This window comes from Dermacentor silvarum, chromosome 10 (genome assembly GCF_013339745.2).
Source record: "Dermacentor silvarum isolate Dsil-2018 chromosome 10, BIME_Dsil_1.4, whole genome shotgun sequence".
NCBI lineage: Eukaryota > Metazoa > Arthropoda > Arachnida > Ixodida > Ixodidae > Dermacentor > Dermacentor silvarum.
In genome coordinates this window covers 545,088-572,091 of record NC_051163.1, presented here as the reverse complement: position 1 = coordinate 572,091, position 27,004 = coordinate 545,088, and the positions used below count along the sequence as shown (strand labels likewise).

General features: G+C 48.0%; 1 protein-coding gene across 1 annotated transcript in view; it reads left to right on the top strand.

Annotated features, from left to right (window-relative positions):
• LOC119466560 (prolyl 4-hydroxylase subunit alpha-2-like) overlaps nucleotides 1-26,638 on the top strand; it is a 76,578-nt gene extending 49,940 nt beyond the window's left edge. Inside the window, exon 12 of the mRNA XM_049657408.1 lies at nucleotides 26,561-26,638. Coding sequence (XP_049513365.1) covers nucleotides 26,561-26,638 — 78 coding nt within the window. The remainder of the gene's footprint in view (nucleotides 1-26,560) is intronic.
• The last annotated feature ends 366 nt before the right edge of the window (nucleotides 26,639-27,004 follow it).

Sequence of the window (27,004 nt, the reverse complement as noted above, 5' to 3'; positions counted from 1 at the left end):
ACAAATCAGGTGACCAAGGTAAGCAAACGGCACGCGAGCGCTTGGACCTCAAGTGTGAGCGCTCCATCATCTTGTTTCTCTAACTGTCACTTACTGTCAGAGAAAAATTGCAAATTCACCTCGCACGAGGTCACACTTAACGTGAGATACCGCATTTACTCTTATAGAAGCCAGCCTTAATTTTAAGCCCAGCCCTCAGGTCTGTAATTCTATGAAAATAAAGGAAAGCTCTCATGGCATGCAAATTAAAATAGATGATAAGCGATAAAGCGACAGAAAGCCCCGCCTTCCTTTAGACACCACTTTGACACCGGCTGCTAGGTGCCGGCGTCTGCCCGAAAGGCAAACTTTACAAAATCAATGTCTATAGCCACACTGCAGGCATACAAGGCTGAGAAAACTTTTCGACTAAATGGCGTACCGCTACAGTAAAATGTTGTATATGCCAACGTTAATTGATCGTAAATGCAGCGTGGTTGCAGCAGAGACGAGTATTGGCTACAGTGCTGTCTTTTTGAGAAGGTGTTTGTGACGCGCCATCTCTCCAGTTCCGACGGCGTCAAACGAAATCATTGTATCGAACCCGAGCTATACACTATCTCACCAGTAACTTGCAGCACTGCCGAATACACGAGGTGTATACAGCCAATGAGCGGATTATGCTTGCGAGAGTAGCTGTCAGAATACTAGCGGGATTAGATAGTTTTATTTTTGCTTGGTACATATCACATTGCAGTAATACGTTACGTGTTAGGCCCTTTGCTCATGCACGATGCATAACGCGAATTACTGTGGCAGTTACCGGCGGTAACCGTAATAGCCACCCTAACCGTGATCACTTAATGGCAGCGCTCATACCGCCCAGACAGCCCATTTCGATCAGAATTCACGCTTGTTATCGGCTCTCCGCCATATCAGAAAGGAATAAATAGTAAAAGTTATCATTGTTTAGTTTCATTTCGCGCTCAGGGCAAGGCATTACGTATGTTTTATCGATATTTTTGACATCAGCCGTTTCTTTTGACTTTGCTAGGACGACGGAGCTGGCTCCTAGCCGAAAAAGTGGTTTGGTTTCTGGTTGGCAGATGGCGCCACACCATTAGAACTGGTGATGCGTTGAGGACACGGAACTCCATAAAGGCTTAATTGTTCATTGCATCATAAGTTTACTATACCGCTCTAGTATGGTACGTGGTGACGGTGGCGAGTAAATGCCAAATAGACGCCGAGAATACGATGTGGGGCGAGTGAACAGTCAAAAGGACAACAAAATGGTCAGTCGGGCTAGTTGGTTGATTTGCACATTGAAAACTTTTTAAACGGAGCAATACAACGTACACGAAGAAACAACACCGCAAGGCGAGTTGCGACTCAGCGCTTTGTCCTGTTGTGCCTTCGTGTACTGTCTATCGTCGCAATTATCCTGTCTATCAAGCTGGATAGGTCACTATTTGTGACCGCCCCGTTTCAAAGGGGATGCGAGTAAATCATCATAAGCAGCAGCAGCATCGTGCCGCGCCACTTGTCGCGTCACGTGAGATGCGCGCCGCGTAGCGTCGATACGTGCACACTTTGCACTAAAGTGGCGTTGTATTTCACCAGGTGTCACGACATGTGGCAGTTGCATCGTAACGTGTCACGCGTCAAGGGATGTGACATGTGCGCCGCGTAATCCCGATGCCTGTGTTTACTTTTTGGTACACATCATGGCGCATTTCCGCAAGGCACAAACAGCTCCTGAAGAAGCGAATCGTAGAGCGGCGCGCGCGGCTGCAGCCAGGCAACGTCCGGCTCAGCTGACCGCAGTGCAGAGAGCAGCACAAGCCCCAGCTCACCGTCGACGCCGGGCGGACAGTTCAGTTCTTTTTCTTGAAAATGGCGCCCTCGAGTGTTTGCTGCCGAAAATAAAGCTCCTATGGAACCGCTCCTCCAGCTTACATTGTGACTGTGCTGCGTGCTCCACACAGGCCTGTTTTGTTTTTATTGTTTTATTTGGGGGGAGGGGGGCAACATTCCACGCGTGAGCCGCGCATGATATATCGAGCGGGGCTGCACGACAACGGCCTGGAGCGTCCGTATACAGGATAGTACAATCACTTCGTGTGATATCTAACCCCTATTTGTATTAATAGAAAATTGCTACACCGTTGGCGTGGTATATCGCTCTCCTAACGCAAGTCTTGCGAGTTTCCCCGATAACCTAGAAACAAGTTTTTCTACAATGCTAAAACACCCAATGGTAATTTTTTGTGATTTGAATATAGATGCTGTTAATCCAGTTGACAAGGATTATTCTTACCTTCTAGAGGCGGTAAATTTCAAAATTTTTACTTCTCGGCCGTAGCGCGTAACAAGCACATCGGTTACTCTAATTGACCACGTAGTAGAACACATTGAGGCCGTCATTGTTAGCGGAATGTACAGTTAACCCCCCTCAGTTTAAATGCCTGTTCTTACGGCATTTGAAAACGTTTATGTAAGGAAAATTGATGGAGTCAGGCATATAACTAAATTAGATCACGAATGGCTTAGAAATGAAAATATTGAGGCCGACTTCTAACAAATTTATAATGACAATGTAGACAGAGTTTTCCAACCTAACCAATTTGCTAATGAGAATGACAACTAAACGTAGCAGAACATAAGTTTGAGGTTCTTATAACGAGCCTATCTGTCCATGGATGAGGACGCAAATCCTCAAAATATTAAAATCGAAAGATTACTGCCACCATAAATGGAGACATAATCAGACTATTAATTACAACTTAGGTCAATATAATACATTCCGTAATAATTCAGTCTCCATGATGAGGGCCCGAAAAACATGCCTTTACTGACAGCGGATCAACTAAGCCGCCGGTGATTCTAAACAACTGTGGCAAAATGTAAAAGAAGTCATGGCTAATACGTCAAAAAAGTGTGTTCTTCCTCTTACCGTTACCGACGACACATTTGAGAACTTCAACACTTAATATACTACCGTAGGGTCCAGCCCTAGCAGCCCAGCTTAGTAAAATTGATATTGAGCCTCCTCCTCATCCTCCAAAATTAATAGTAAAATTCTTTGTTCTTAGAGAGATAGAAATTGCTGACATTATTTCGACTGTTTCAAATATACAAAACAGTAAAGCTACAGGGCCGATGGTATTCCTGTGTGGTTGCTTCAGGATCACATTGATACACTTAGACCAGTATTATGTCCAATATTCAATCGTTCTATTGAACGAGCAAGGTAACCTACTTCATTAAAAATTGGTGAAATAATTCCTCGTCACAACGAACGTGATCTGCCTCACCTTTAAAATTACAGGCCAATATCTATTCTAAGTATTATCAATAATATTTTCGAAAAAATTATGTCAGCACACATAAAAACATTTCTAGCTAAAAACAACGTGCTTTGTCATCAGCAGCATGTTTTCAAACCTCGGTTCTCAACGGCTAATGCTGTTCTGGCATTGCATGGCATTGCAACGGAATAAGCTAGTTGATCTTATCTTTCTTGATTTTGAAAAAGCATTTGACACTGTTTACCTTTCAAGTTAGATGAAAGATAGTTGTCAGGCCGTGAGTATCAATAATATTGGATCCTCTAAACAAAATATTTGTACTGGCGTCCAACAGAGTTCCGTTTTAGGTCGCCTAGCATATATATATATTGCCACGAGACAGTGAAGGGGCTGCTACGGTCGGTCGGACGAAGACGACGGCGATGAAGTAGCCAGAGGCGCGCGACAGCCTTGCATCCGTCACCGCTGCTTGTCCAAACCTTTTATGTAGCAATACTCCCTAAATAAACGTTATCCCCGTAACAATATATATATATATATATATATATATATATATATATATAAATGACCGACAGCAAATAATTGCCTCCGCAGAAGAGCTCATGGTCGCCGACGACAAATGTGCCATTGTAATAGCGGATGATGTCGATGAACTTAGTCAGAAGGCAAACATGGAGTTAAGCAGAATTTCAGACGCGCTCTTAGGCACCGCACCAAGTCAACAATTAACACAAAGAAAAAAATATGCGGCAATCCAGTCTCGCTTCAAAATTATAGATACTACTACAATAAACCTAAAAAAAACAACGTCTTACTCGAACGGAGTAGTTCCTAGAAGTACTGGACTGGACTGGAAAAACTTTATTTAGGTTCTGCAGGACGCGCTTAGTACCTTGGGGTGATTTTTGATAAGCACTTACAATGAGAAGATCACATAAACAGCGTTTGCTCCAGGTTAGCTAAGACCTGGTTACTATACGGCTTAACTCAAGCTCGAGAGTACTTTGACGCCCAAGTATTGCGCCTTATGTATTTTGCTTTTATAGAATGTCATTTAACGTACGGTATCGATTCTGGGGGCTGGCCATTTAAAACCATATTAATTCCATATGAGAAAGTGCGAAAATTAGCGATTAGAATTAGGTCTCACTCTATGAGCATTCTGATTACACGGAGTTCAAGCGGTATCACGCATTACCATTTGATCTACTACGTGAGCAGACCATATCAATGTGCGTTTATAGGGCCATGAGATACAACCACCCATTTAACACTTGCTTATTTTATTATTCTTCGTGCGATACCATGAGTATTTACTGCAGGCTATATTAATCTTGCACCATGTAGAAATGAATATGGAGAACGTCTTCTGGAGCTTACGGGTATCAAAATTTCGACTAAACTGCCAGCAGGAATGATTAATTCCTAAAATTTCCAAAGTGCTCTCAAACAATCCTACTTAACTTTGTTAAAAACACAATAAACACCCAGATGTCGTAATCGATTTTCAATTCGCCGAGCAAATAATTAAAGATTTAGTTAGTTTTGTGGTTTTCGTAGTCAATTGGAGATATACTGGTGTAGTATGATAATACATTAATTATAGATTTTGTATTATGGTACGCTCTTCAGGAACATTAATCGCTCAAACTATAAACTATTTATTCTACTGTACACAACATGATAACTTGCATCTCTCCTCTGACATGGTGTATCTAATTCATATAACAGCTGTTATTGTTTGTTATTTAATTGCAATAGCTACTATTCTGTACTGCATTCTGATCTCATTCATTCTTATCATTACGTACCTTACTCCAAACTTTGTTTGTTTTGCTTTTTTGTGAATTCGTTCCAGACGACCTTGAGTTACCTATTATCTTGCTTCTATGCTAGAGTTTGCCTCTAATTTATTTAATGGACCATCACCTAGCTATTGGCTAGAGGTCCGACAACTGTTTGTTTACCTGTGTTTTTGGATATGGAAATAAGCCTGACATCTCATATCTCGTTACTATCACAATAAATGAAGCTAACGGCCTAGATTCGAATGAATACGGTAAATGTGGCTCAAAGTTTGCGCCTTCTTTCACGTCGCTTCCTAGGCGGAAGAATTCGAGGCTGGTTATGAGCGCACTTTCCTCATATTCGGGCAACAAATGAGCACAAGAAAAGATACACTTGAAACTTTAGATACGTAAGCGCACGCATGACCTGTGAACAGTCCCCGTCCAATAGCTAGCCCCCCTCTCGTCACCTCCACGCATGATTTCTGTTGTTGTTGTTGTTGTTGTTTTTTTTTTTTTTTTTTTTTGCAATGCCACAGATGCTGGCACGCTTGCAATTCTTTCTTGCACAACCATACAGCTATGACTTCATATCCTGTCAACGCGCAGAACAACGCATTCAGTCGCGCACACCAGATAAACATCTCATTGGCTGGTTTTGCAAACATTCATTCGCAAAAAGAACCTCGATAATTTACCTCGGCATTTCCCCACGACGGCGAAGAAACTTCCGGAAGTTTAATCAGTTCTTGAAAGACCGGGGTTTGCGGACCACCGTTTTCATTGAAACCCAAGTCGGGTATGGGCTTCACACTTTCTTTTGCACCAAAAGATGGTGGGGAAAATTTTAAACTATCGCCTTCGACGCTTGTAGCGATCGCCTGCTACTCCGCGTAGTACGAATGCGCGTCACGTCCGCTTTCTCAGCTTTCTGCCTTCGAATTATAACTCGAATTTCAGCGTGCCCTTACGGCTTGCAATAAGAGGAAAGAAGTCAATTGGAAGGCTTGAGGCGCGCGTCTTGGACTCCTGCGTTCCGATATTCAAACAGTTTCTCAGACAAACCTAACTTGTCCCTTTCTTAGTTCGCATGCCAACGGTGTATTGATGAAGTGGGAGAAATTACGTTTTACTACTGTGTGACTTCGCGCTTTTCTTTCAATTGAAGCATTGAATGTGGGCTTCATCTAATTGAACTGAATTTTATATGAAAGCACGAAGCAAATTAGGAAGACGCCGAAATCTGAAGAACTTCCGAAAGATACTCACTATAGACAGCAAACACCTGCCACCGCTGCCTATATTTTCTTTGTTTTTTATCACGATTGATTCTTCACGACTGCCTTCTGCACCGTGTCGTGGAGCAGCGTAGCATGAGGGCTACAATTGTAACTTTTTTTTCCTTTAGTTAAAAAGATGGGGGTTCGCAATTAGTGAACCATTTCCCTTTTCAAGGGTGAGGTCAGCCGAGCCAGCAGCTTTGCTTTCAACATTTCTTTGTTCCAGCTCGAGTCGGTCTGCGACGCTGCGAATTATTTCAGCGTACAATTCATGGAGGGGGTATCCAATGGCCCGTTGAAACTTCGTGTTGTGTGCAGAAGATGCCAAGACTCCAAAAAGTCCGATCATTCAGTTTTTCCCAACTAGACAGATATATGGTGAATATTTACTTTTGATTATGTGGGCCTTAACTTTGCATCGCAGCTCTCCTTACGTGGCTGTTGGGGGGCTTCAACGTTTTACAATTCGTTTCAAATATTGAAATCGGCTAAAAATAATCGGCATCCATTCGGTAGCGCTAATCCGTTACGACATAAGAATCGGGATATAGTTAATGTCTTATAACTTTACGCTAGGATGCCTCGGCAACGTAAATATAACTTTAAAAATTTATCGAGATCTTACGCACTGTGGTAGCCAATGTTATGCGATGTATTTTGAAGGTAGACGCCTATCCAGCCTTATTTGGGTTTCCACGAGGCGTTACCGGGTGTAAAAAGGTGTTTGTGTAGGGTGAGTACTTGCGGTGTGTGATACGAGTGTGTGTGTGACGTCATCGGCAAGAAGACAATGACGGTGGCGACGATGGTGTCACAGAAACGGCATGACTTATGCTGCCGCATTTCAACGCGAGTTTTGCGGCATGCCGATAGTTGGGTTCTACGTGTGTACTGGAAAGGCGTAAGCGAGAGAATTTTCACGTCTTCTGCCACTAGGTGTCATTACAGCCGTAGGTACCTGTGTACCTTCGGGTCTACGTTGGTACCTGGGTGTCATGCCCCCTTTAAGGTGCGCCGCTTCGTCCTACCAAGTCACCCAGCAAGGTTTTAATTTTTTAAACCTCCTTGAACTCTCCGCAGCTTATCCTAGACCGACTCCCACAGGAGGTGGGAAGTGCCCAATGTTATAGAATTTAATTAACCAGTTCAAAAAACACTTAGCCTTGCACTGCATGGGTCGCGCAACAGCGAAGCTGCGCGATCATAGCCCAGTATTTTCCGGAAGTGCGCCCCGTGAACTTTTCATCTTATTACTCATGATGATGATAATTTCTTTTCTGGCGTCTCGGACTTAGGCCGTCACTGCGCGTTGCATAGCCCAGTTTGCAACACCGACACCGCGTTCCAATGCCGACACCGCGTTCCAGGAGACCTGCTCCATGAATGCGTCTCTCTCTCTCGCTCCGCGCAAAACCTCTTCACCTCGCGGAGCACGAGCGTACGAACGCCCAGCTGTGAATGAAGACGACCACCCCCGAACGCACTCGTATGGTTCGCATAAATGCACGTTCTGCAAGCGTGGCTATATTGTCACGAGCCTCGAGGAGTAGCCCGGAAGGTTTAATAAACGTAGAGCAGCTGGCTCTTGGAAGACGCGACCGTCGGGGCTGGCTCGAGCAGAGAAGGGGCGCGCGGTCTTCTTTCTTCTCTTGGGCTCGACCCACTCTTGCCCTCGACCCACTACCTACAGGTGGCAATATCCCCCCTTACGAACAAAAGCATCGCCTCGATGCTAAAAAAAAGAATAAGTGTAGAAGACAAAGAAGAAGAAGGCAGGCAAAGCGAAAGTACACACAAAAAGTTGTCGCAGTTTCACCTGAAAGGCGAAGCATCAATTGCGATAGCAAATTTGTAGAGAGCTATACAGAGTAATGATATTAGTTTTATCAGCTGTATAAACTTGGACATGCAGCAGCACCGGCAACACGCAGAACTATTGTCGACGCCTTCGGCGTTTTGCCCGCGTTCGCTCAAAATGCGTGCGGCGTTGGTGACTGTTGCCGGAGCCTCTGATATAAATAGGCACTTGGTGCCGCAGCTAAACGTCGCCTCCCTTCCCTCCCCCTCCCCCCCTCCCCCACGGCCTCTCGCGCGTCGGAAGAAGGCGCGTTTGCTCTACATATATGGTGATTGTAAAGGAGGAAAGAGACGCTTACTTCTGCAGCCCTTAAGCGAGCACGGCGCAGAACGCGCGTTTGTTCTCCGCCGTGCGTTCACTTCCCGTGAAAGCGCGCGCCCCTCGCGCCCTTTCACTCGCACATACAGCGTTCGGCGCGCGGCGACGATTTCATATCCATTGACGTCATACGGAACCTCACGGCGACGGCGACGCCGACGGCAGAAATCTGCTTTTGAGTGTCCATATAATTGCTATCGCAATAAAAAAGTAGCCGTCACGCCGGCACAGTCAATGAATGAAGAAGCAATCTCCCAAAGATAAATGAAAAGTAGAAACAAAGAAGGGAATGAGAGAAAAAAAACGAAAACAAAAAAAGTTACGGACGCGCAATGTACGGCTTCATGCGCACAACATGAACTATGTCTGAGGTCGTTGTCTTTGTGTCCTATTCCGCGTCTGCGATGTTGTGTCTGGAACAACTTCGTAGTTTACATCACTGACGCGGCGGAGCACTTTATACGGACCGAAATACCGGCTCAGCAGCTTTTCACAGAGGCCACGACGGCGAACGGGGGTCTACACCCAAACTTGGTCCCCGGGGTTGTAGGACACGTCCCTGTGGCGGATGTTGTAGCGTCGTGCGTCTGCCTGCTGCTGCTGGCCGATATGCAGCCGCGCGAGCTGCCGAGCTTCCTCAGCACGCTCTGCAAATTCCTCGGCGTCAGTTGTAAATAGGTCAGCGTCTTGACACGGCAGCATAGCGTCCAGCATCGTCTGGAATTCGCGACCGTAGAGAAGGCGAAAGGGCGTGAAGCGCGTCGTGTCTTGCACGGCGGTGTTATACGCGAAGGTCACGTAAGGCAAGATCCGATCCCAAGTTTTATGTTGAACGTCGATGTACATTGCGAGCATGTCTGTTACCGTCTTATTCAGTCGCTCTGTAAGTCCGTTGGTCTGCGGATGGTACGCGGTCGTCTTGCGATGCCTGGTGTTGCTCAATTCAAAAACTTCGTCCATAAGCTGCGCTGTGAATGCTGTCCCTCTGTCTGTTATTACAGTGGAGGGAGCACCGTGACGCAAGACGATGTGGCGCATGAAGAACTGCGCTACCTCTGAGGCCGTGGCTCGTGGGATCGCCTGCGTCTCAGCATAGCGTGTTAAATAATCAGTCGCGACGATCACCCATTTGTTGCCGTCGGCCGAGAGAGGAAACGGTCCGAGAATGTCCATGCCGACTTGGTCGAAAGGCGTGTGAGGTGCTTCAATTGGCTGAAGTAAGCCAATCGGTTTAACGGATGGTGTCTTGCGGCGCTGGCATTCACGACAGCCTTTAACGTACTGTTTGACGCTTGCCGAAAGCCCGGGCCAATAGTACATTTCGCTTACTCTAGCGAGTGTTCGCGAAAAGCCTAAATGACCAGATGTCGGTTCGTCATGGCAAGCGAAGAGGATGTCGTCGCGCATGTCCCTTGGAACCACCAGGAGGTAAGCACGGCTGGTCGAACGAGCATTCTTCTTATAAAGCACGTTGTCTCGCAGACAGAAGGACGTCAGCGAGCGGGACAGATGGCGTGGTATGGTTGTGTCGCGGCCCTCTAAATGATCGATGATCGGTCTAATCTCAGCGTCGTCACGCTGCCGTCTGCTCAAGTCCGACGAACTAATGGCGCCCAGGAAGCCGTCATCATCCTCTGTTGCCTGACTGGCAGGATCAATGGGTGCGCGGGACAGCGTGTCAGCGTCTTCATGCTTACGGCCAGACTTATAAACGATGGTGATGTCAAATTCCTGTAGCCGCAAGCTCCACCGTGCCAGTCGTCCTGAAGGGTCGCGCATGCTTGCCAGCCAACAGAGGGCATGGTGGTCCGTCACTACTTTGAAGGGATGACCATAGAGATAGGGGCGAAACTTGATCGCCCACACGACCGCGAGGCACTCTTTCTCCGTAGTCGAATAATTCGCCTCGGCACGGGACATGGAGCGGCTGGCATACGCTATAACTCTTTCCACTCCATCTTGAAACTGAACGAGCACTGCGCCAAGGCCAATGCTGCTAGCATCGGTATGCACCTCAGTATCAGCATCATCGTCAAAATGTGCAAGAACGGGTGCTGACTGCAGGCGCTGTCGTAATTCAGCAAAAGCCGCCTGTTGCTCGTTATGCCACACAAATGGCGTATCGTCCCTTGTAAGGCGTGTCAGGGGTTCCGCTATCTTCGAAAAGCCTTTAATAAACCGGCGATAGTAGGCGCACAAACCCAGGAAGCGCCGGACGGCCTTCTTATCGGCAGGAGCTGGAAACGCGGCCACAGCGGCAAGCTTGTCTGGATCGGGTCGGACCCCTTTGGCGCTTACTACATGCCCGAGGAACTTGAGCTCTTCGTAACCAAAGTGGCACTTTTCGGGCTTAAGTGTGAGGTCTGCCGATCGAATGGCTTCTAGCACACTCCGTAGGCGGTGAAGATGCTGCTCGAACGTTTCGGAGAAGATGACCACATCATCCAGGTACACAAGACAGGCCTGCCACTTCAGTCCAGTAAGGACAGTGTCCATCATTCGTTGGAAAGTAGCCGGGGCTGAACACAAGCCAAAAGGAAGCACTCGAAATTCATAGAGCCCATCTGGAGTCACAAAGGCTGTTTTCTCTCGGTCGCGTTCGTCTACCTCGATTTGCCAGTACCCGCTTTTTAAATCGAGAGAAGAAAAATAGTGGGCACGCCGTAGTCTATCTAACGAGTCGTCGATACGCGGCAGCGGGTACACGTCCTTTTTAGTCACGTTGTTGAGCTTGCGGTAGTCGACACAGAAGCGTAGCGTTCCGTCTTTCTTTTTGACAAGAACGACCGGAGACGACCACGGGCTGTTGGAAGGTTCGATGACGCCATCGTCAAGCATCTCCCGGACTTGCGTACGTATGGCTTCGCGTTCTTTTGCCGACACGCGGTAAGGCTGCTGGTGTATCAGGCGTGCGTCTTCGTACGTGATGATCCTGTGTTTAGTGATGGAAGTATGGCGTACCTTGGAAGAATGTGCGAAGCATGTCCTGAATTCAAGCAAGAGCTTGCGCAGTGCTGTCTGGCTATCGGTGGACAGTTCAGAATTGATGTCGAGATGGCCCAGAGATGTGTCTGCTGTCTCCACTACTTCTGACGTGAAACAGTTGTTAACGTTTGCTACTGCGTCTGCAAACGCTAATGAAGTGCCGCGGAACAGGTGTCGGTGCTCGGAGCTAAAGTTGGTGACAAGCAATTGCGAATGACCAGCACGAATCTGTATAACACTTCGAGCCACGCAAACACCTTGCTTCAGTAGGTGTTCCAAGTTGCTTTCGGCCACCGCTTCGCCATCGCGTAAGCCACAGCATGTGACGTCGACGAGGACACTGGCTCGTGGAGGAAGCGTTACACTGTCTGCCGAAACACGGAGTACGTCGTCGCGCCGTTGGCCGTCTTGCACGTCGACTGCTCGTTCGGAAGAGAAAGTGATACGACGCTCTTGCAGATCGATAATCGCGCCGTACTCCTGCAGGAAGTCAACCCCAAGAATAACGTCGCGGGAGCATTCGCGTAAGACAAGGCAGCTCGCTACGAATGTTGATCCTTGAATCTCAACTCTAGTCGTGCAGGCGCCCAGTGGAGTAACGACGTGGCCGCCAGCCGTCCCAATCTGCGAGTTATGCCAGGGCGTGATAACTTTCTTCAGCTGCGTTGCTATTTTCCCGCTTAGAATCGTGTAGTCTGCGCCGGTGTCCACTAAAGCACTAACGGCATAACCGTCAATAGTCACTGGTATATCGAGCGAAAGCCGGTCGTCCCGTTCAGCCGCAGGTGATGTCGGATCGGTAGCTTTCCGTAACTGCGTCCGTCGGAGGTCTTCAGCGCTTCGACCGTCAGCGACCTCGCCCCCAAAGATCGCCTCAGTTAGTTTTCCCGGCGGGGACTGGTCGAACGCTCAGGAGAATACTGCTGGGGCGGAGGTGAAAATCGTCTCGGAGACGGCGATCGCGACTGCCGCCTGGCAGGCGGTGGCAAGCGCTGCTGAGAGAGGTAGTCCTCAATGTCCCGGGGTCGCTGGCCGTATCGGGGCGGCGGCGAGTATGCGGAAAAGCCGCGAATCCCAAGGCGCCGGTATGGGCACTGGCGGTACAGGTGGTGAGCTTCACCGCAGTGGAAGCACAGAGGCCGATGATCGGGTGTGCGCCAAACATCCGACTTCCGAGGGGGCGGGCGTCTGTCGTCGACGTGGTGAACCGCTCGCTCCGAATGGTGGGCAAATGGAGCGGCATGAACAACGGGTGGCGTGGTGTACCCAGCGTCGTAGTACGGTATCGGCTGTGCCGACTGAACTGACACCGTAGGAACAGCACGAACGAACAGCGGCGGAGAGGAAGCAGGGCGCTTCAGGGCTTCCGCGTAGGTCGCACGGGGGTATTCAGGAGGTACTGGCGCGGCGTTAGCAGGAGGCAAGGTGTCACGAAGGGCCTGGTGCAGTTCGTCCTTTATAATGCTTGCTATGGAGCTTACCGTAGGTTGCGGTGTTACAGCGGCCTTTTGCAACTCTTCACGCACTACAGAGCGGATGAGTTCTCGCAGAGAGTCACCGTTGCTTCCTATAGCCGCGAGAATGTCAGCAGTAGACATGCTGTTCGCTTGCCGCTCATATAGGTTCGAGCGGTGCAGAAGCATTTTTTCCATGGTCACGGCTTCGGACAAGAACTCCGCGACCGTCTTCGGAGGGCTCCGTACGAGGCCAGCGAAGAGTTGCTCCTTGACCCCGCGCATCAGATGACGTAACTTCTTCTCCTCCGTCATCCTTGGATCCGCTCGTCGGAAGAGGCGCGTCATGTCTTCGACGTACGTGGTCACAGTTTCGTTTGGCAACTAGACGCGGGCTTGAATCGCTCGTTACGCTTGTTCGTGGCGATCGGCACTGGTGTAGGTCTCCAAGAGCTGCCGACAAAACTCGCGCCACGACGTCAGTTGCTCCTCGCGGTTCTGAAACCACGTACGCGCGCCATCCTCCAGGTAGAAGTAGACGTGTCGGAGTTTTTCCGTTTCGTTCCATTCGTTCATGGAGGCCACGCGCTCGTATTCGACCATCCAGTCTTCGACGTCTTCGAACACTGTGCCGTGAAACGTCTTCGGGATCCGTGGGCTCTCAAGTGTGTACCGGTTCGACATCGTGCTTCCCGTACCGGTTGGGGTGGTTTGAAGGGAAGCGCTGGTCATACCGCTTGATGTGGTGGGAACTGTAGCGTTGACGACTTCTGGAGACAGTCCCCTGATCCTGCGGCTGGCCCGATGCACGGGAGTGTCGACAGGCACTGGATTAGTAGCGCGGATCCTTGGAGGGGTCTGCAACATCCGTGAAGACGCTTACCCCGCACCTCCACCAGTTTGTCACGAGCCTCACACGTGGAGAGACATTATCAGCTGTATTAAAGCACAGTCGGAAGCAGTGACTGCGTCGTCACTGCCGCTAGCAGAAAGGGCTTTCTTTATTAAGAATGTATTGTGCAGTAAACTGTGGTTTGCTGCAAGAGTGGCTCTTCCGCCGTCACCAACAGTACGTGTAGTAAACAAATTATTTTCTCATGGTTCTGGCAAGTCCAGGCTATCCAGAGGGCCAGGAAAGGGCGGAGCGTCCGGCGTTCTGTCCTCGCCTACGTGGGCGCGGCCAGCGGTTACAACGGTCTCCCGTATAGGGGGTCCTGATCAGTAGCTACCTAGGAACAAAATAAAGCTCCGCTGTCTGTCTGTCATGCTTATTTTCTGGCTACACAAGACACATACGGAGTAGCACAACAATTTTGCGTCTCCGAAAGCTTCGCGGAGCCAGCGGAGGATGAGCTTGCCGTGTAAAGTTACATTTGGTAGACTGCTGTGCACTAAGAGTACATGTGACCTACTTGATGATGATGAGTACCCAGGTAGGCCACTTCTCCTTTATTGGCTGGGTCATTACCGTCGAACGCTCATGCCACAAAGTTCAGGCAACTTGCTTCCGACAGCGGTAACGCCAGCACCGCAGTATGCGGCGGCTGCGCGCTTACAGAGCCAGCTTGTGCAAGTAAGGAATACAAAGTGGCGTACGACACCAGTTTCAAGGCTTTGTGAAATGTTGTGTGAGACGGCTGTGCCTTCAGGGACAGCTACTACAAGCACATGGACAGCCGTTTCCTCACCTGATTTGCCTTCTAAAGTGAAGGATTTTCACTGGCAATATCAGTGGGGTATTCTACCTACAAGAGACAGGCTTGAACGCTGGGATATGGTAGCGGATGATTTATGCATACATTGCGCACAGAGACCAACACGCATGTAGTAAAGGAGTGCGTTGTAGCGCGCACCTTCTGGAAGCTGGTTGGAAGATTATTTGGAATATCAATCTTGCGGGCACCACGGCGGCGAGATCGGTTTGCGAGTCTCGTCTACTACAGCGTTAGCTACGTTTTGTGGTGCTGCCGCAACATTGCAGAACGATCCCGGCAGCCAAATAGAGCAATGTACCCCAGAGTGCGCAAACTACGGGTGATAATATGACGTCATCTTGAAGAACAGCTCTTCAAGCTCGGTGAAGCCGAGTTTCTTCGCCGCTGCTCTACGCGGTACCTAACCGTGTCTCGAGACAAAGTTTTGCTACAGCCAGAATAATGCCCAAACTTTGTTTGCCTGAGTACAAACTGTACCAGTCTGTGCTTCGGATGTCATTCATGAATCCGAGGCTGACATTTATGATTTTGCATGTACACTGTCGTAGTGTTTGTGATGTGTGGCAAAGTTAATGTCAAGCAGACGCAATTTACTGTTTTGTTTGCTCCTCTGTTCTGTTTATATGAAGTAGGATGTATTGCATGTGTGGTACGTTATATTGCATTGTATACGTTCATACAACAGTTGTACGCGTGCCTACGGGTAAATAAATTTCCTTGTCAGCCACAAAGTTCAGGCAACTTGCTTCCGACAGCGGTAACGCCAGCACCGCGGTGTGCGGCGGCTGCGCGCTTACAGAGCCAGCTTGTGCAAGTAAGGAATACAAAGAGGCGCACGACACCAGTTTCAAGGCTTTGTGAAATGTTGTGTGAGACGTCTGTGCCTTCAGGGACAGCTAATACAAAAACACGGACAGCCGTTTCTTCACCTGATTTGCCTTCTAAAGTGAAGGATTTTCATTCGCAATATCAGTGGGGCATTCTACCTACAAGAGAAAGGCTTGAACGTTGGGTTATGGTAGCGAATGATAAATGCATACATTGCGCACAAACAGAGACCAACACGCATGTAGTAAAGAAGTGCGTTGTAGCGCGCACCTTCTGGAAGCTGGTTGGAAGATTATTAGGGGCGAAGCTCCTTATAGCGGCACCCGTTCGTCCCCGTCGTAGTAGGTAGCCACGTCTAGTTTTATGAATTGCTCAATAGATGGCGTTGTGTGTCCGTATATGTATGTATACCCATATATACATATATATGTATACGTATAGTATAACCGGAAGCCGACTTCCGCTTCCGGTTCCGCTTCCGGTTCCGGTTCCGGTTCAGGAAGCCAGCTTCCGGCTTCCGGAGAACGCTTCCGGCGTTTTATGAAAAAAGTTGTCGCAGTTTCACCTGAAAGGTGAAGCATCAATTGCGATAGCAAATTTGTAGAGAGATATACGGAGTAATGATATTAGCTTTATCAGCTGTATAAACTTGGACATGCAGCAGCACCGGCAACGCGCCGAACTGTTGTCGACGCCGTCGGCATTTTGCCCGCGTTCGCTCAAAATGCGTGCGGCGTTGGTGACTGTTGCCGGAGCCTCTGATATAAATAGGCACTTGGTGCCGCAGCTAAACGTCGCCTCCCTTCCCTCCCCCTTCCCCCCCTCCCCCACGGCCTCTCGCGCATCGGAAGAAGGCGCGTTTGCTCTCATATATGGTGATTGTAAAGGAGGAAAGAGACGCCTACTTCTGCAGCCCTTAAGGAAGCACGGCGCAGAACGCGCGTTTGTTCTCCGCCGTGCGTTCACTCCCCGTGAAAGAGCGCGTCCCTCGCGCCCTTTCACTCGCACATACAGCGTTCGGCGGCGCGCGGCCACGATTTCATCTCCATTGACGTCATACGGAACCTCACGGCGACGGCGACGGCGACGGCGACGCCGACGGCAGAAATCTGCTTTTGAGTGTCCATATAATTGCTATCGCAATAAAAAAAAATTCCGAAAGTTGTGTCCGTAGCGCGGAATCGAACCAGGGACCCCTCGCTTCCGAACGCGCGGCGCTAACCACTACGCCATGAAGCGCACATAGACACACGCACCACGATGGCAATAAATACCCAACATTAACGAAAGGCCGCGTTTCTAGCGCGTTTCTAGCGCGTTTCTAACGCGTTTGTGCTAGCGCGTTACGGCCCGTGTAAGAAGCTGGTGCAAGACGCTGTGGCCTCTCCGCCTTACCTTCAACGCGTTTCGAACGCGCTGCCCAAGGCGGTGGCAAGTCAAGTTCAAGTCGAGGAGCGTTTATGAATACGGGGGGTATACTCTCTCAGCAGTCATGTGATGGCGTCGGCAAACGCGGTGCACGTTCCGGCATGTGTAAATGGCTGCGTAAGACGCTGTGGCCGCTCCCCCTTACTAGAGAGTACTGCACGTTTCTAACGCGTTTGTGCTAGCGTCCCCTTAAGCGGGAGATCCGATGATTCCCTCCGGAGCTTCGCCCACTCATCATCATTCACCCCGTGGATATGCTGTGATTTTTTTTGGAATATCCATCGTGCGGGCACCACGGCGGCAAGATCGGTTTGCGAGTATCGTCTACTACAGCGTTAGCTACGTTTTGTGGTGCTTCCGCAACATTGCAGAACGATCCCGGCAGCCAAATAGAGCAATGCACCCCAGAGTGCGCACACTACGGATGATAATATATCTTGAAGAACAGCTCTTCAAGCTCTGTGAAGCCGAGTTTCTTCACCGCTGGTCTACGCGGTACCTAACCGTGTCTCGAGGCCAAGTTTTGCTGTAGCCAGAATAAAGCCAGAATTTTGTTTGTCCGAGTAGAAACTGCACTTGTGTGTGCTTCGGGTGTCATTCAGGAATCCGAGGCTGATATTTATGATTTTGCATGTACACTGGTTTTTGATGTGTGGCAAAGTCAATGTGAAGCAGACGCAATTTACTATTTTGTCTGCTCATCTGTTCTGTTTATATGAAGTACGATGTATTGCATGTGTGGTACGTTATATATTGCACTGTATACGTTCATACAACAGTTTTATGCGTGCCTACGGGTAAATAAATTTCCTTGTCAGCCACGGAGTACTTAATAACTAATGTGCAGACAAGTAAACGTAAAACAAAATACAACAATACCAATCTCACAATGACTATCGACGGTAATGCAATTACCATTCGAGCAATGTTGCGACGCATTGCACTGTGCTGTTGTTGCCAAACTTGGTCCAACGCATCTTACAGGCGGCAGCAGCAGCTCAGCTGTGTAGCTTCGCTTTCCGCGGTTTGTACTATCGCAACTAGACGCATTTATTCACGCTTTATTTAAAACATGGGAACGCTGCATCTAGGATATATGTTAAAGAGTTCCACTATACATCGTAAACTCACAGCCAAATCATACGAAGGGAGAGGGCCACTCGAACTCCTGTGCTATTTGCACTCTTTGTTTTCCGAACTCCCCTGGAACTCACCGATAAGTTATGTGTTCGTTGGGGAAATATAACAGTAGCTCTATACTGTGTTCATTAAGAAGTATTCTTTATATTTAAATCACTTATACGTCGCCATTCTAATTGCATCTGGCGCTCGCCAAAAACATTCACCGGGTTACTCGTTGCCTACTCGTAGCAACTCCACGCGCTGCGGAAAACGCGAAGGACTTCTTGCGTTTTCTGTACTTGCTGCAGTACAAAATTTTAAAATCTCACAGCTTCGCCATAATGGCGAAGCAATGTATGCGATAGCAACAGGTTAGAAAAATTTGGAGGACGCATAAGCTTCGCCTTTAAGAGTGGAACGCGATAGCATTCGAAGATCCCTGGCTACTTATCAGGCTTTTTTCTGGTATATCCAAATTGCAATCCTACGCTATCTCGTCTGTAGGTTGTGGTTAGGTGGTACTTTACGATTTTTTCTGACGGATTTTACTTTAAGAAATTCAATTTTTGCTCACTAACACCTTGCGCCACGCGAATAGGACCTGCCCGGTCGGGGTGGTTGGGGATGATGTGGTTCGGCATGATTATTTCCTCCAACGACGCCGGCGCTTACGCCGACAGCGACGCCGGATTTTCTGCGACACGGCGCCCTTAACGCTATCGAATAAATTGATGACTCGTAGCTGTAGCGGCAGATTAAAAGAACTAAACGTATGCTGACTAAGTAAAAACGAGTTGGTGTGCTAGGGGTCCGCTGTTTGAATCCTGCCATTGGCACTATTTCATTTATGTTTATTAGTTAAAGCCAACGCCTTTCTTAGCGACTTTGCCACCACTTTTCCGTATGCAGTATGTTTCAGACCTTTTTACAGCGTTGACACCAACCTGTCTTCTGCCCAAGACTCGAAAAAGCTATTGAATCCTCTTAGGTGGACAAGATAGAACGCCTACTTTGTGTGCCATGAAATTTATGAAATTGCTTAGTTCATTTACGTAGAACTTCTAATTGCGTAGCTCCTGTGTGGTCCGTGGTTCTTCGAAAAATGAAAATGCTCGCTTCAATAAAACTACTGCTTATGCTCCCTCGTTATACAATTTGTTGTATCGCTTGCGATAACACATTATTCCAGTTAACTGTGCGCGTTTTCACGTGTTTTTGAACAGTGCACGGCTAAACTTGAAATCAGAGGTGACCTTGACGTAATGTGTTTACGAAAGTAGCTCCACTAACAGTGCTATCTATTTGTTTCTTCAGCGTAACTTATACTTATATCTATTTATGTTAGCTGCTTATATAGGTTAGGCAATGTCTAATCTTACTTGGCACAATTCCACTGATAGTATTCATACACTGAGTGGGCTCATATGAAAAGGCTCAAAAAATAACGCTCATATGTTAAATGTCCTGGCAAAACTGAAACTGAAACCGCCAGCAAAATGTTGGTCTATTTGGCGATATATCTTGGTTGTGTTGCCAAGGTACATGTATGCGTAATTTTATGTATACGTTGTCTCATGTATACGTTGTTTCATGTAAAGGTATACATAGCTGTCATAGAAGACCTTGATATCTTAAAACGCCGGCTCATCAGCGGTTAATGGGGTTTAGCGTCATCTAGGTGAGGAGCGGATACTTCCGGTAAAAGAAAAAGCGAAAGTGGACGAAAAAACATGGTATGCGCTCCCAAGACCTTGCGCATAACAATCACGAATTCGCGATAAGCATATTGATGCACAGCTGACTTAATACAAGACTGACTAGATAACACACGAACTTACCGTAATTTTCCGCGCATAGAAAAAAAAATATAGATACAGCTGTTGCTATATCTTCAAAAGTTAGTCCTTGCCTTGCGTTTCTGTCATAAGTACACCCTTTCTTAAATTTTTGATCGGTAGGCAGGTGGCAACGACTTAGATGTATGTTTACTGACAATGTATATTCTGGTTGATGTAGTTAGTTGTACAGTTTTTCAAAAAGAAATGCTGTGCGTTTCGAGCAACTGAAAACGCATTGTATTGCGCCTTTTTTTCAGGATCGCAGGAAATATGCATGCGCGCGTACCTTGGCGCAGACGTAACTCACCAACTTATCTGGCGTCGTGCATGCCGCGCAATCTGCTGTGCGTTCGAAAATTTTGTAGTGGAAAGTGAGAAGGCGGTCGCGACACATCAATAAATCAATCAACCACTCAATCAGTCAGTCAGTCAGTCAATCAATCAATCAATCACACGAAACGTGTTATGAAGAGTGAAGATAATAATAAGTGTACGAGAAAAGAACTTACTTTTTCGCAAGTGAACTGCAATCTTGCTTGTCGTGAAACTCGTCGCATTGATGTACCCCTTGAGTACCCGTGGGTAAACTCAGATGCTCCTCAGGTGCGCGCCCATGCCTCATAGCAGTCGCACGAAGACGGCGGAAGCCGACACTTGTCCGGTGGTGTTTACTCAATTTACTTCAAACGTTTTCACTCAACACGTTACGCTCAGAGCGCAACACACATCAAAAACGCCACGCTCAGGAAACGTAAAATTCACGCCACCAGAATTCATAAAACTGCACAAAGGAGCAAATGACCAATACATTCCTGGGGGGCGTATCGTAGCAGACGAACTTTACGAGCATGTTTTTCTTCCGCACCGGAGTGAACGCCCACTTTTTCTTGCAGGGGTGCTAACAAAAAGATGTTTTTGTGAATACCAAAACAAACGCTATCGTTTTTTTCTGTGCGCATGGCATGTATTGAAATCTAATTGAAGATGTCATTTTGTTTGAATGAAATTAAGGTTGTCAGGTTCTTTTCTTTATTTTAAAAGGGATTTTTTCATAATATTATTTGTCCCCTCCTCAACCTAGTCGTGCTTCGATCGTAATACCCATAACTCCCCTTGTTGATGTCGTTCGCAACAAACCTTTCCCGGTCTACGTCACGGCGAATCGGTCACATGATATTTCGGTGCACTTGGGTGTTCTTGGTGGGCAAAAAGCATGCCGCACGCGCATTCGCGCACACTGACAGCTTCGTGTATCGCGGATGTCTTTTTTTTTTTGCTTTTCTTTCTTTTTCTGTGACTTATGCGCGCCCGTCGAAACGATTCGTCATAACGGCGAGTTGCTACGTGGTTGGATGCGTAAATCGCTCAGAACAAGGCAGTGCGATCTAGCTTTTAATGCGCAATCATTCTAGCGCTGCTTCCATCGAAAATATTTCCATCCGACGGTCCGTCTGTCTGTAACACGTGACAGGACGCAGTCCATGGGCATACGTGGGGTCCTGCGATGTATGTAGCTGAATGACTTATGACTACGTATGACTACTGAGATTTATAATTATGATTCTAAAGTGACTGCTGCAGAGGCATTAGGAGTAATTAAGGGCAATAATATACTTATAAGATTAATTACGGTGAAGTTAGTTATTTCTAAAGGCTGAACTGCCCTGCTTGGAGCTCCCGTGCGACACTAGCTCCTCAGCTGCTTCCAGTAATTGTATGAAACTCTACGGCATGAAAGTTACAAGCAGGGTTAAGGTGCCCCAGAAAGGCTGGCGTGTACGTTTCGATACGTGGGCCTATCTTCAGCGTTGACAAAGATAGGCCCCCCTACCAAAACGTAGGCCAGCTTATCTGGGGCACCTTATCCCCGTTCATAACTTTTATGCCACACTGCGCTACTCTCTCTGACGGCTGGCTTCTTAATTCTGGATTTTTATTTTTGCACCTACCTATGTTCACAACCGTTCTCCCGCCTTCCTGGGTCACTGTGTAGTCTGTGCTCGAATGGGTAGCACATCGGTTTGCTCTGTTAAGGTAACAGGGCTCGGAACCAACCATCGGGTCAACTTAGGTCGCTTAGAGGACATTCGTGCCACTCTTTAACGAACATCTTTCGCGCCGACATGGGTCGCTGTAGATGAGGGACTGGGTGGGTACCGTTGAGGCCAACTTTCTGACGCCGACACGGAGCACTGGATATGTGACAGTAGGTGTGTGGCGCCCTTCAATGAACGTATTTGAAGCCAACATGGGTAACTAGGTATGTGCCGCATGAAAGACAGACTGGCAGATAAAGAACTTTGTTAAGGTCCTGAGGAGCCAGCCACTGGAGCCCCAGAGAGGCCCCTGGCTAGCTGTTGGCTAATCCCATGTTAGAGCCGGGAGGCCATGCTTCTCTGCTATCTCACGGGCCCTCTGGGCAGCCTTGTGCTGGTCTTCCTGTTTAGTGCTCGTGATGGCCTTCACCCAGTCCCCGCTGTTGTTGAAGTCGTGTAACACAGCGCACTGCCAGAGCATGTGGGCTAAAGTACAGAATTCTTCCCCGCAATCCGGACAATGAGGATCTATCTCTGTGTGCAGTCTACTCAGGAAGCCTCTCGACGGGTACGAACCCGTCTGAAGCATCCTGAGCGTACGGGGCTGCGCTCTACTCAATTTAGGATGGGGAGGTGGAAAAGGTCGCCGCTCCCCTTTGTAATGTGCCGTAATTTCACAGAACGTAGGTAGAGGGTCACTATGGCCAATAGTCTCCGAACTCGCAGAGGTCCACATGAAAGAGAAACATGCTTTAATGTGATGCTGGAGATGTTAGCCCGGAATGTGCCGCTCTATGACGACGAAGTTCCTTCAAATATCTCTGATGCTGAGCGGAATCGAATGCTCGTCACGAGGGTTCCTCAGGGGCAGCAAACCCGCCGCATTAGCAGGCAGCGCCACGAATGCACTGGGTATGTATACCTCTCGTCAACTTGAATCAGGGAGTATATGCCACTGAACGTGCGACTAAAAAGGGAACCATTCTCGCCATTCGCAAGCAATGGCGCGCCACGCTTCTGGTCTCGGAGGCCACGCGCGAACTTTTCGGCAATGCTACTAGGCGGCGCAGCGTGTCCAGAACGAAGTGCGACAGAGGAGCCCGTTTGCCGCATAACGCGCTTCTCAGTGTTCACACGTACGCACCGGCGCGCCATGCATTTCGGAGGCCATGCAGTGGCTTCGTTGCGGCAGCGCTAGATGGCGCCGTGTTCTTAGGAAAGCGCGAAACGAGAATCCCGTTGCAGAAGACACCTCACATATAATTCTTTTCGACGGTGGCTATGTATACGTTGTGTCACTACATTGAATCAACGGTAATGCATTACCATAAGCAGTCATCGTGAGTTCGGTTCTGCCGCAATTGTTCTTATCGAACGGCTGTGCTTGTACTTTGTTGGCAATGTCCACGTGTTCACTGTGCAGTTATTGATACAACATTTAAGGCAACGGGTGACGTCTATGGAGCCGAATGCGGGAAGCAGAACCAACAAACGCTATTTTGAAAAGACACCACCCTTGCTCTGGTTAGTCTGCAGAATGCAAATGTCCATCGCATTAACATTATTGTCAACGAAAACATCAATGCCAGTGATCCGATTTCTTTTTCCTGTTTTCTTCATGTCCTTTGAACTAAAACAACCGAACGCAAGCAAATTCACTACTCAAGCTGTGCATTTGAAACTTGCGACTCGGGTACACCGAAAACATTGAGCAGGTCCCACATACGGGTAGAAATCTGTGTGAAGTGAAGCTGTAGTAAATGCGGGGCGTGCTATTATTTCTCTTTTCATTCTGTATTAACGTTCATGCACCGCACACGCCCTAAATGTATCCTCCCGCGATGTTCTTACAGCGAAACTGTATATATGGCTAGCCGATTCGGCCGTCTGTCGCCTGTACGCAGGAACTGTCATCATCAGCAATGGCTCGAGCATCTTCTTCTTCCAGAGCTGGCTCGTTGGTGCCCCTGGGGTTGCCCTAGTGCTCGTGCTCGGCACGCGCTCGTGCCCCTGCTCCCGCGTTTGTCGTCGTCTCCTTCCCCAGCTGGCTTCATTGCCGCTCATGGTTTTGACCTGTCCTAACTTTGATGAGCCACATAGATGCAGAGAATCCTGGGAGTCCTTGCTACTCAACGAAGAAGAAAATGCACAACGACAAGTCATCGGTCCCGCCCTGACCGCCGCCGCGTCCCAAGGGATCCCGGTCGACGGTTAGGGAGGATGAGGGTGGGTTTAGGCTGAAGCCTCTACCCCGTCATCTAGTTGACGGGTGCAAATAAAGTCTCTTCTCTCTCTCTCTCTCTCTGCGCTCATCATTACAGCGTAAAATTTTACTTCTCTTCTGTCGTCATAATGGGGAGGCCGCGTTTACGGGGATATGAGCCATTGCTTAAGGGCGTATGAGCCATTCATTGTCTTACGTGACGGGCAGATATAATTTTGAAGCAATTTAATTTTGAAGAATCGCAAGCGGGAATGCGACAACGGCGGAGTGCGGGCATACCATCAGTGGCGTCGTTCTCTCTGTCGCAGCCGAAAGTGTGTGTAACCTCATTAAGAAACACAAAGACGTAACCAATAATTGAGAAAGACTTTAGTGTACCGTCGGGTTTAACCCAGTGATAAACACCGGGGCCGCACGTTTCAGCTTCGCTGGCTAACCGTCTGTACGGAGTGCTTGGCGATGATTTTTCTGTTGGGCGAGCACTTGTGTCATGCCCACGTATTTTATTTTTCTGCTGGCTGCTCAGATTGTTTGCTTCATGCGTTTATGGTAACGTAGCTTTATACGTAAAGTCACGTTCAATATGAGCTGCAACACCACTGCCCGTGGTCGAAAGGGCCCCAAAACTGTGCGGCGACTAGGCGCAATGTGCATTGAGGGTGTTTTAAATCATTGAGATCCCAAAAGTGTTTCCGCTACGAACCAATGAGCGAGAAGGATTAGGAAATCGGAGTCGCTCAATGTTTTCTGAGTAAACAACCATACGAAGAAGCCGACAGTGAAGCTTCATGCAGAAAGCATAAGGCAGATTGTAGTTATGTTTTATAGATGTGTAGAAACAAAAAAGTAAGGGGTAACGAAAGTGAACGAAAAGCTAACTTGTCACAGGTGAGAGTCGAAATCACGTCCTCCACATCGTTCGTGTGGCCATCCTGCTGTTAAATTTCTTGGGTATTTTGAGTAAGTATACAATATAAGTGCTGTGAATTTTTCCGAGCGCCACTCACTGCCGAGTAGGCGGACGCCGCCGGTGTCAGGTATATTACGTGAGCTAAGGACCAGGCACCTGGTCAACAAACCTTGATATGCTACCTCGTGGAATCAAGACTACCGAAATTGAGGCCCTCGTTTCGATTATGGCATTGCAACAAAAGGCAACAGTAATTTCCCCTATGCTCTCCCTGGTTTCACTGTTAAGCTGCTCGTTTGTTACTAACCGTTGCAGTTCCTGGTAACGGGAACATTCTCACTCACTCCCACAAAACGAAAGCGGAGAAAAAATGATAGTCGCTTACGAAGCAATGATCTTATTTGTGTTAGTTCGAGTCTTCATTAGTTGACTTATACGAATAGCTCGTAGTACGACATTATTTGTCTCGAAACCGATACGAAGAACGCACCTGCAATAGGAGAGATGAAATGCTCGTCTGTTCAACGAACCTGTTCGTACTTTCTCCGTGGGAACCGAATTGCGCTGCATGCTCTCGTCGAGATGAAGTGCTCCGATCCTACCACAGGCAGCGTCAGAGCTGCAGTACCCACATGGGAGATCACGCAGAAGCAGCGTTACTGATGAGAGCCATGTCGGCATCATCTGTTCCCTGGGAAAAGCTCCCACCAGCCCTACTCATAGTATGTTATGCAATGTATACCTCTGCGTCAATATGCGCATTGCGTATTCTCATCAACCCACCTCTCTCGCCCCCCCACCCTTATTTTTATTCTTCTTCCTTGTTATTGCTCCGCTTCGTACAGATGTATTCCTAGCATTGGGAGAAGCGAAATACCGTCAGTGACGTCGTTATCTCTGTCGCAGCAGAACGTGTGTGTAACCTCATTAAGAAACACAAAGCCGTAACCAATAATTGAAAAATACTTCAATGTACGGTTGGGATTAACACAGTGATAAACACCGGGGCCGAACGTTTCAGCTTCGCTGGTTAACTATCTGTACGGAGTGATTGGGCGGTGATTTTTGTTTGCGCACAGCACTGTTCACAACGTAGGCTGTAATGAAAACACCAAATCACACGCATGCATTTGTGAGACGTCGACGCAGCGATGTCACTAGGACGAAGGCGATGTATGTATATATATATATATATATATATATATATATATATATATATATGATGCCTGTGCAAGGAATTCCATCGTTATGAGAGGTACACGCAAAGAGAAGTACATCAGAGGTACATAGTTGTATAATTTTTGGGGTTTCATGCACGTGACACACGGGCACTCCAAAGTCCTTTGAACTAAGGGAGATCTACAGAAAAAGGCGTTCACTCAAGTTGACACACGACAAAGAAGTGCCTCCATTCTGGTAATGGCCCCTTGCAGAAAGGAAAATGTACCAACTACTTTATGAGCCCAATGGCGTACCCTCGTGTGCAGCCCATCATGCTGATACCCTCGTATGCCGCCCATCATGTGCAGCCCATCATCGTGCAGTCCATCATGTGCGAGCGCTAAGCGGGCAGGTTAGTACGCATCGCCTCTTCCATACCGGCTGCGGTGGCTGCGTGCGTCCTATCTTGGATGTAATCTGCGGTAGGTACGTTCGAAGGATCGGTAGCCCGAGATAGGCGGCGGCTTCGCGTGCACCGTGTTCTCGCGCGCATAGTTCGCATTGCAGTGAGAGGCAGCAGGAAGCGTTCTGACAGCGAGTGTCCGCGGTCATCGAGTGCTGTGTGTTCATGTTTGGCTGCGCGCACGTGACAACGTGCTTATTAATTTATTTAGGAAGCGAATGTCTACATGACTTTACACAGCTGGTAAAACTACTAACATTATTTCGTATATACGTTCTAATAATTTGATATCGCAATCAATGCTTCG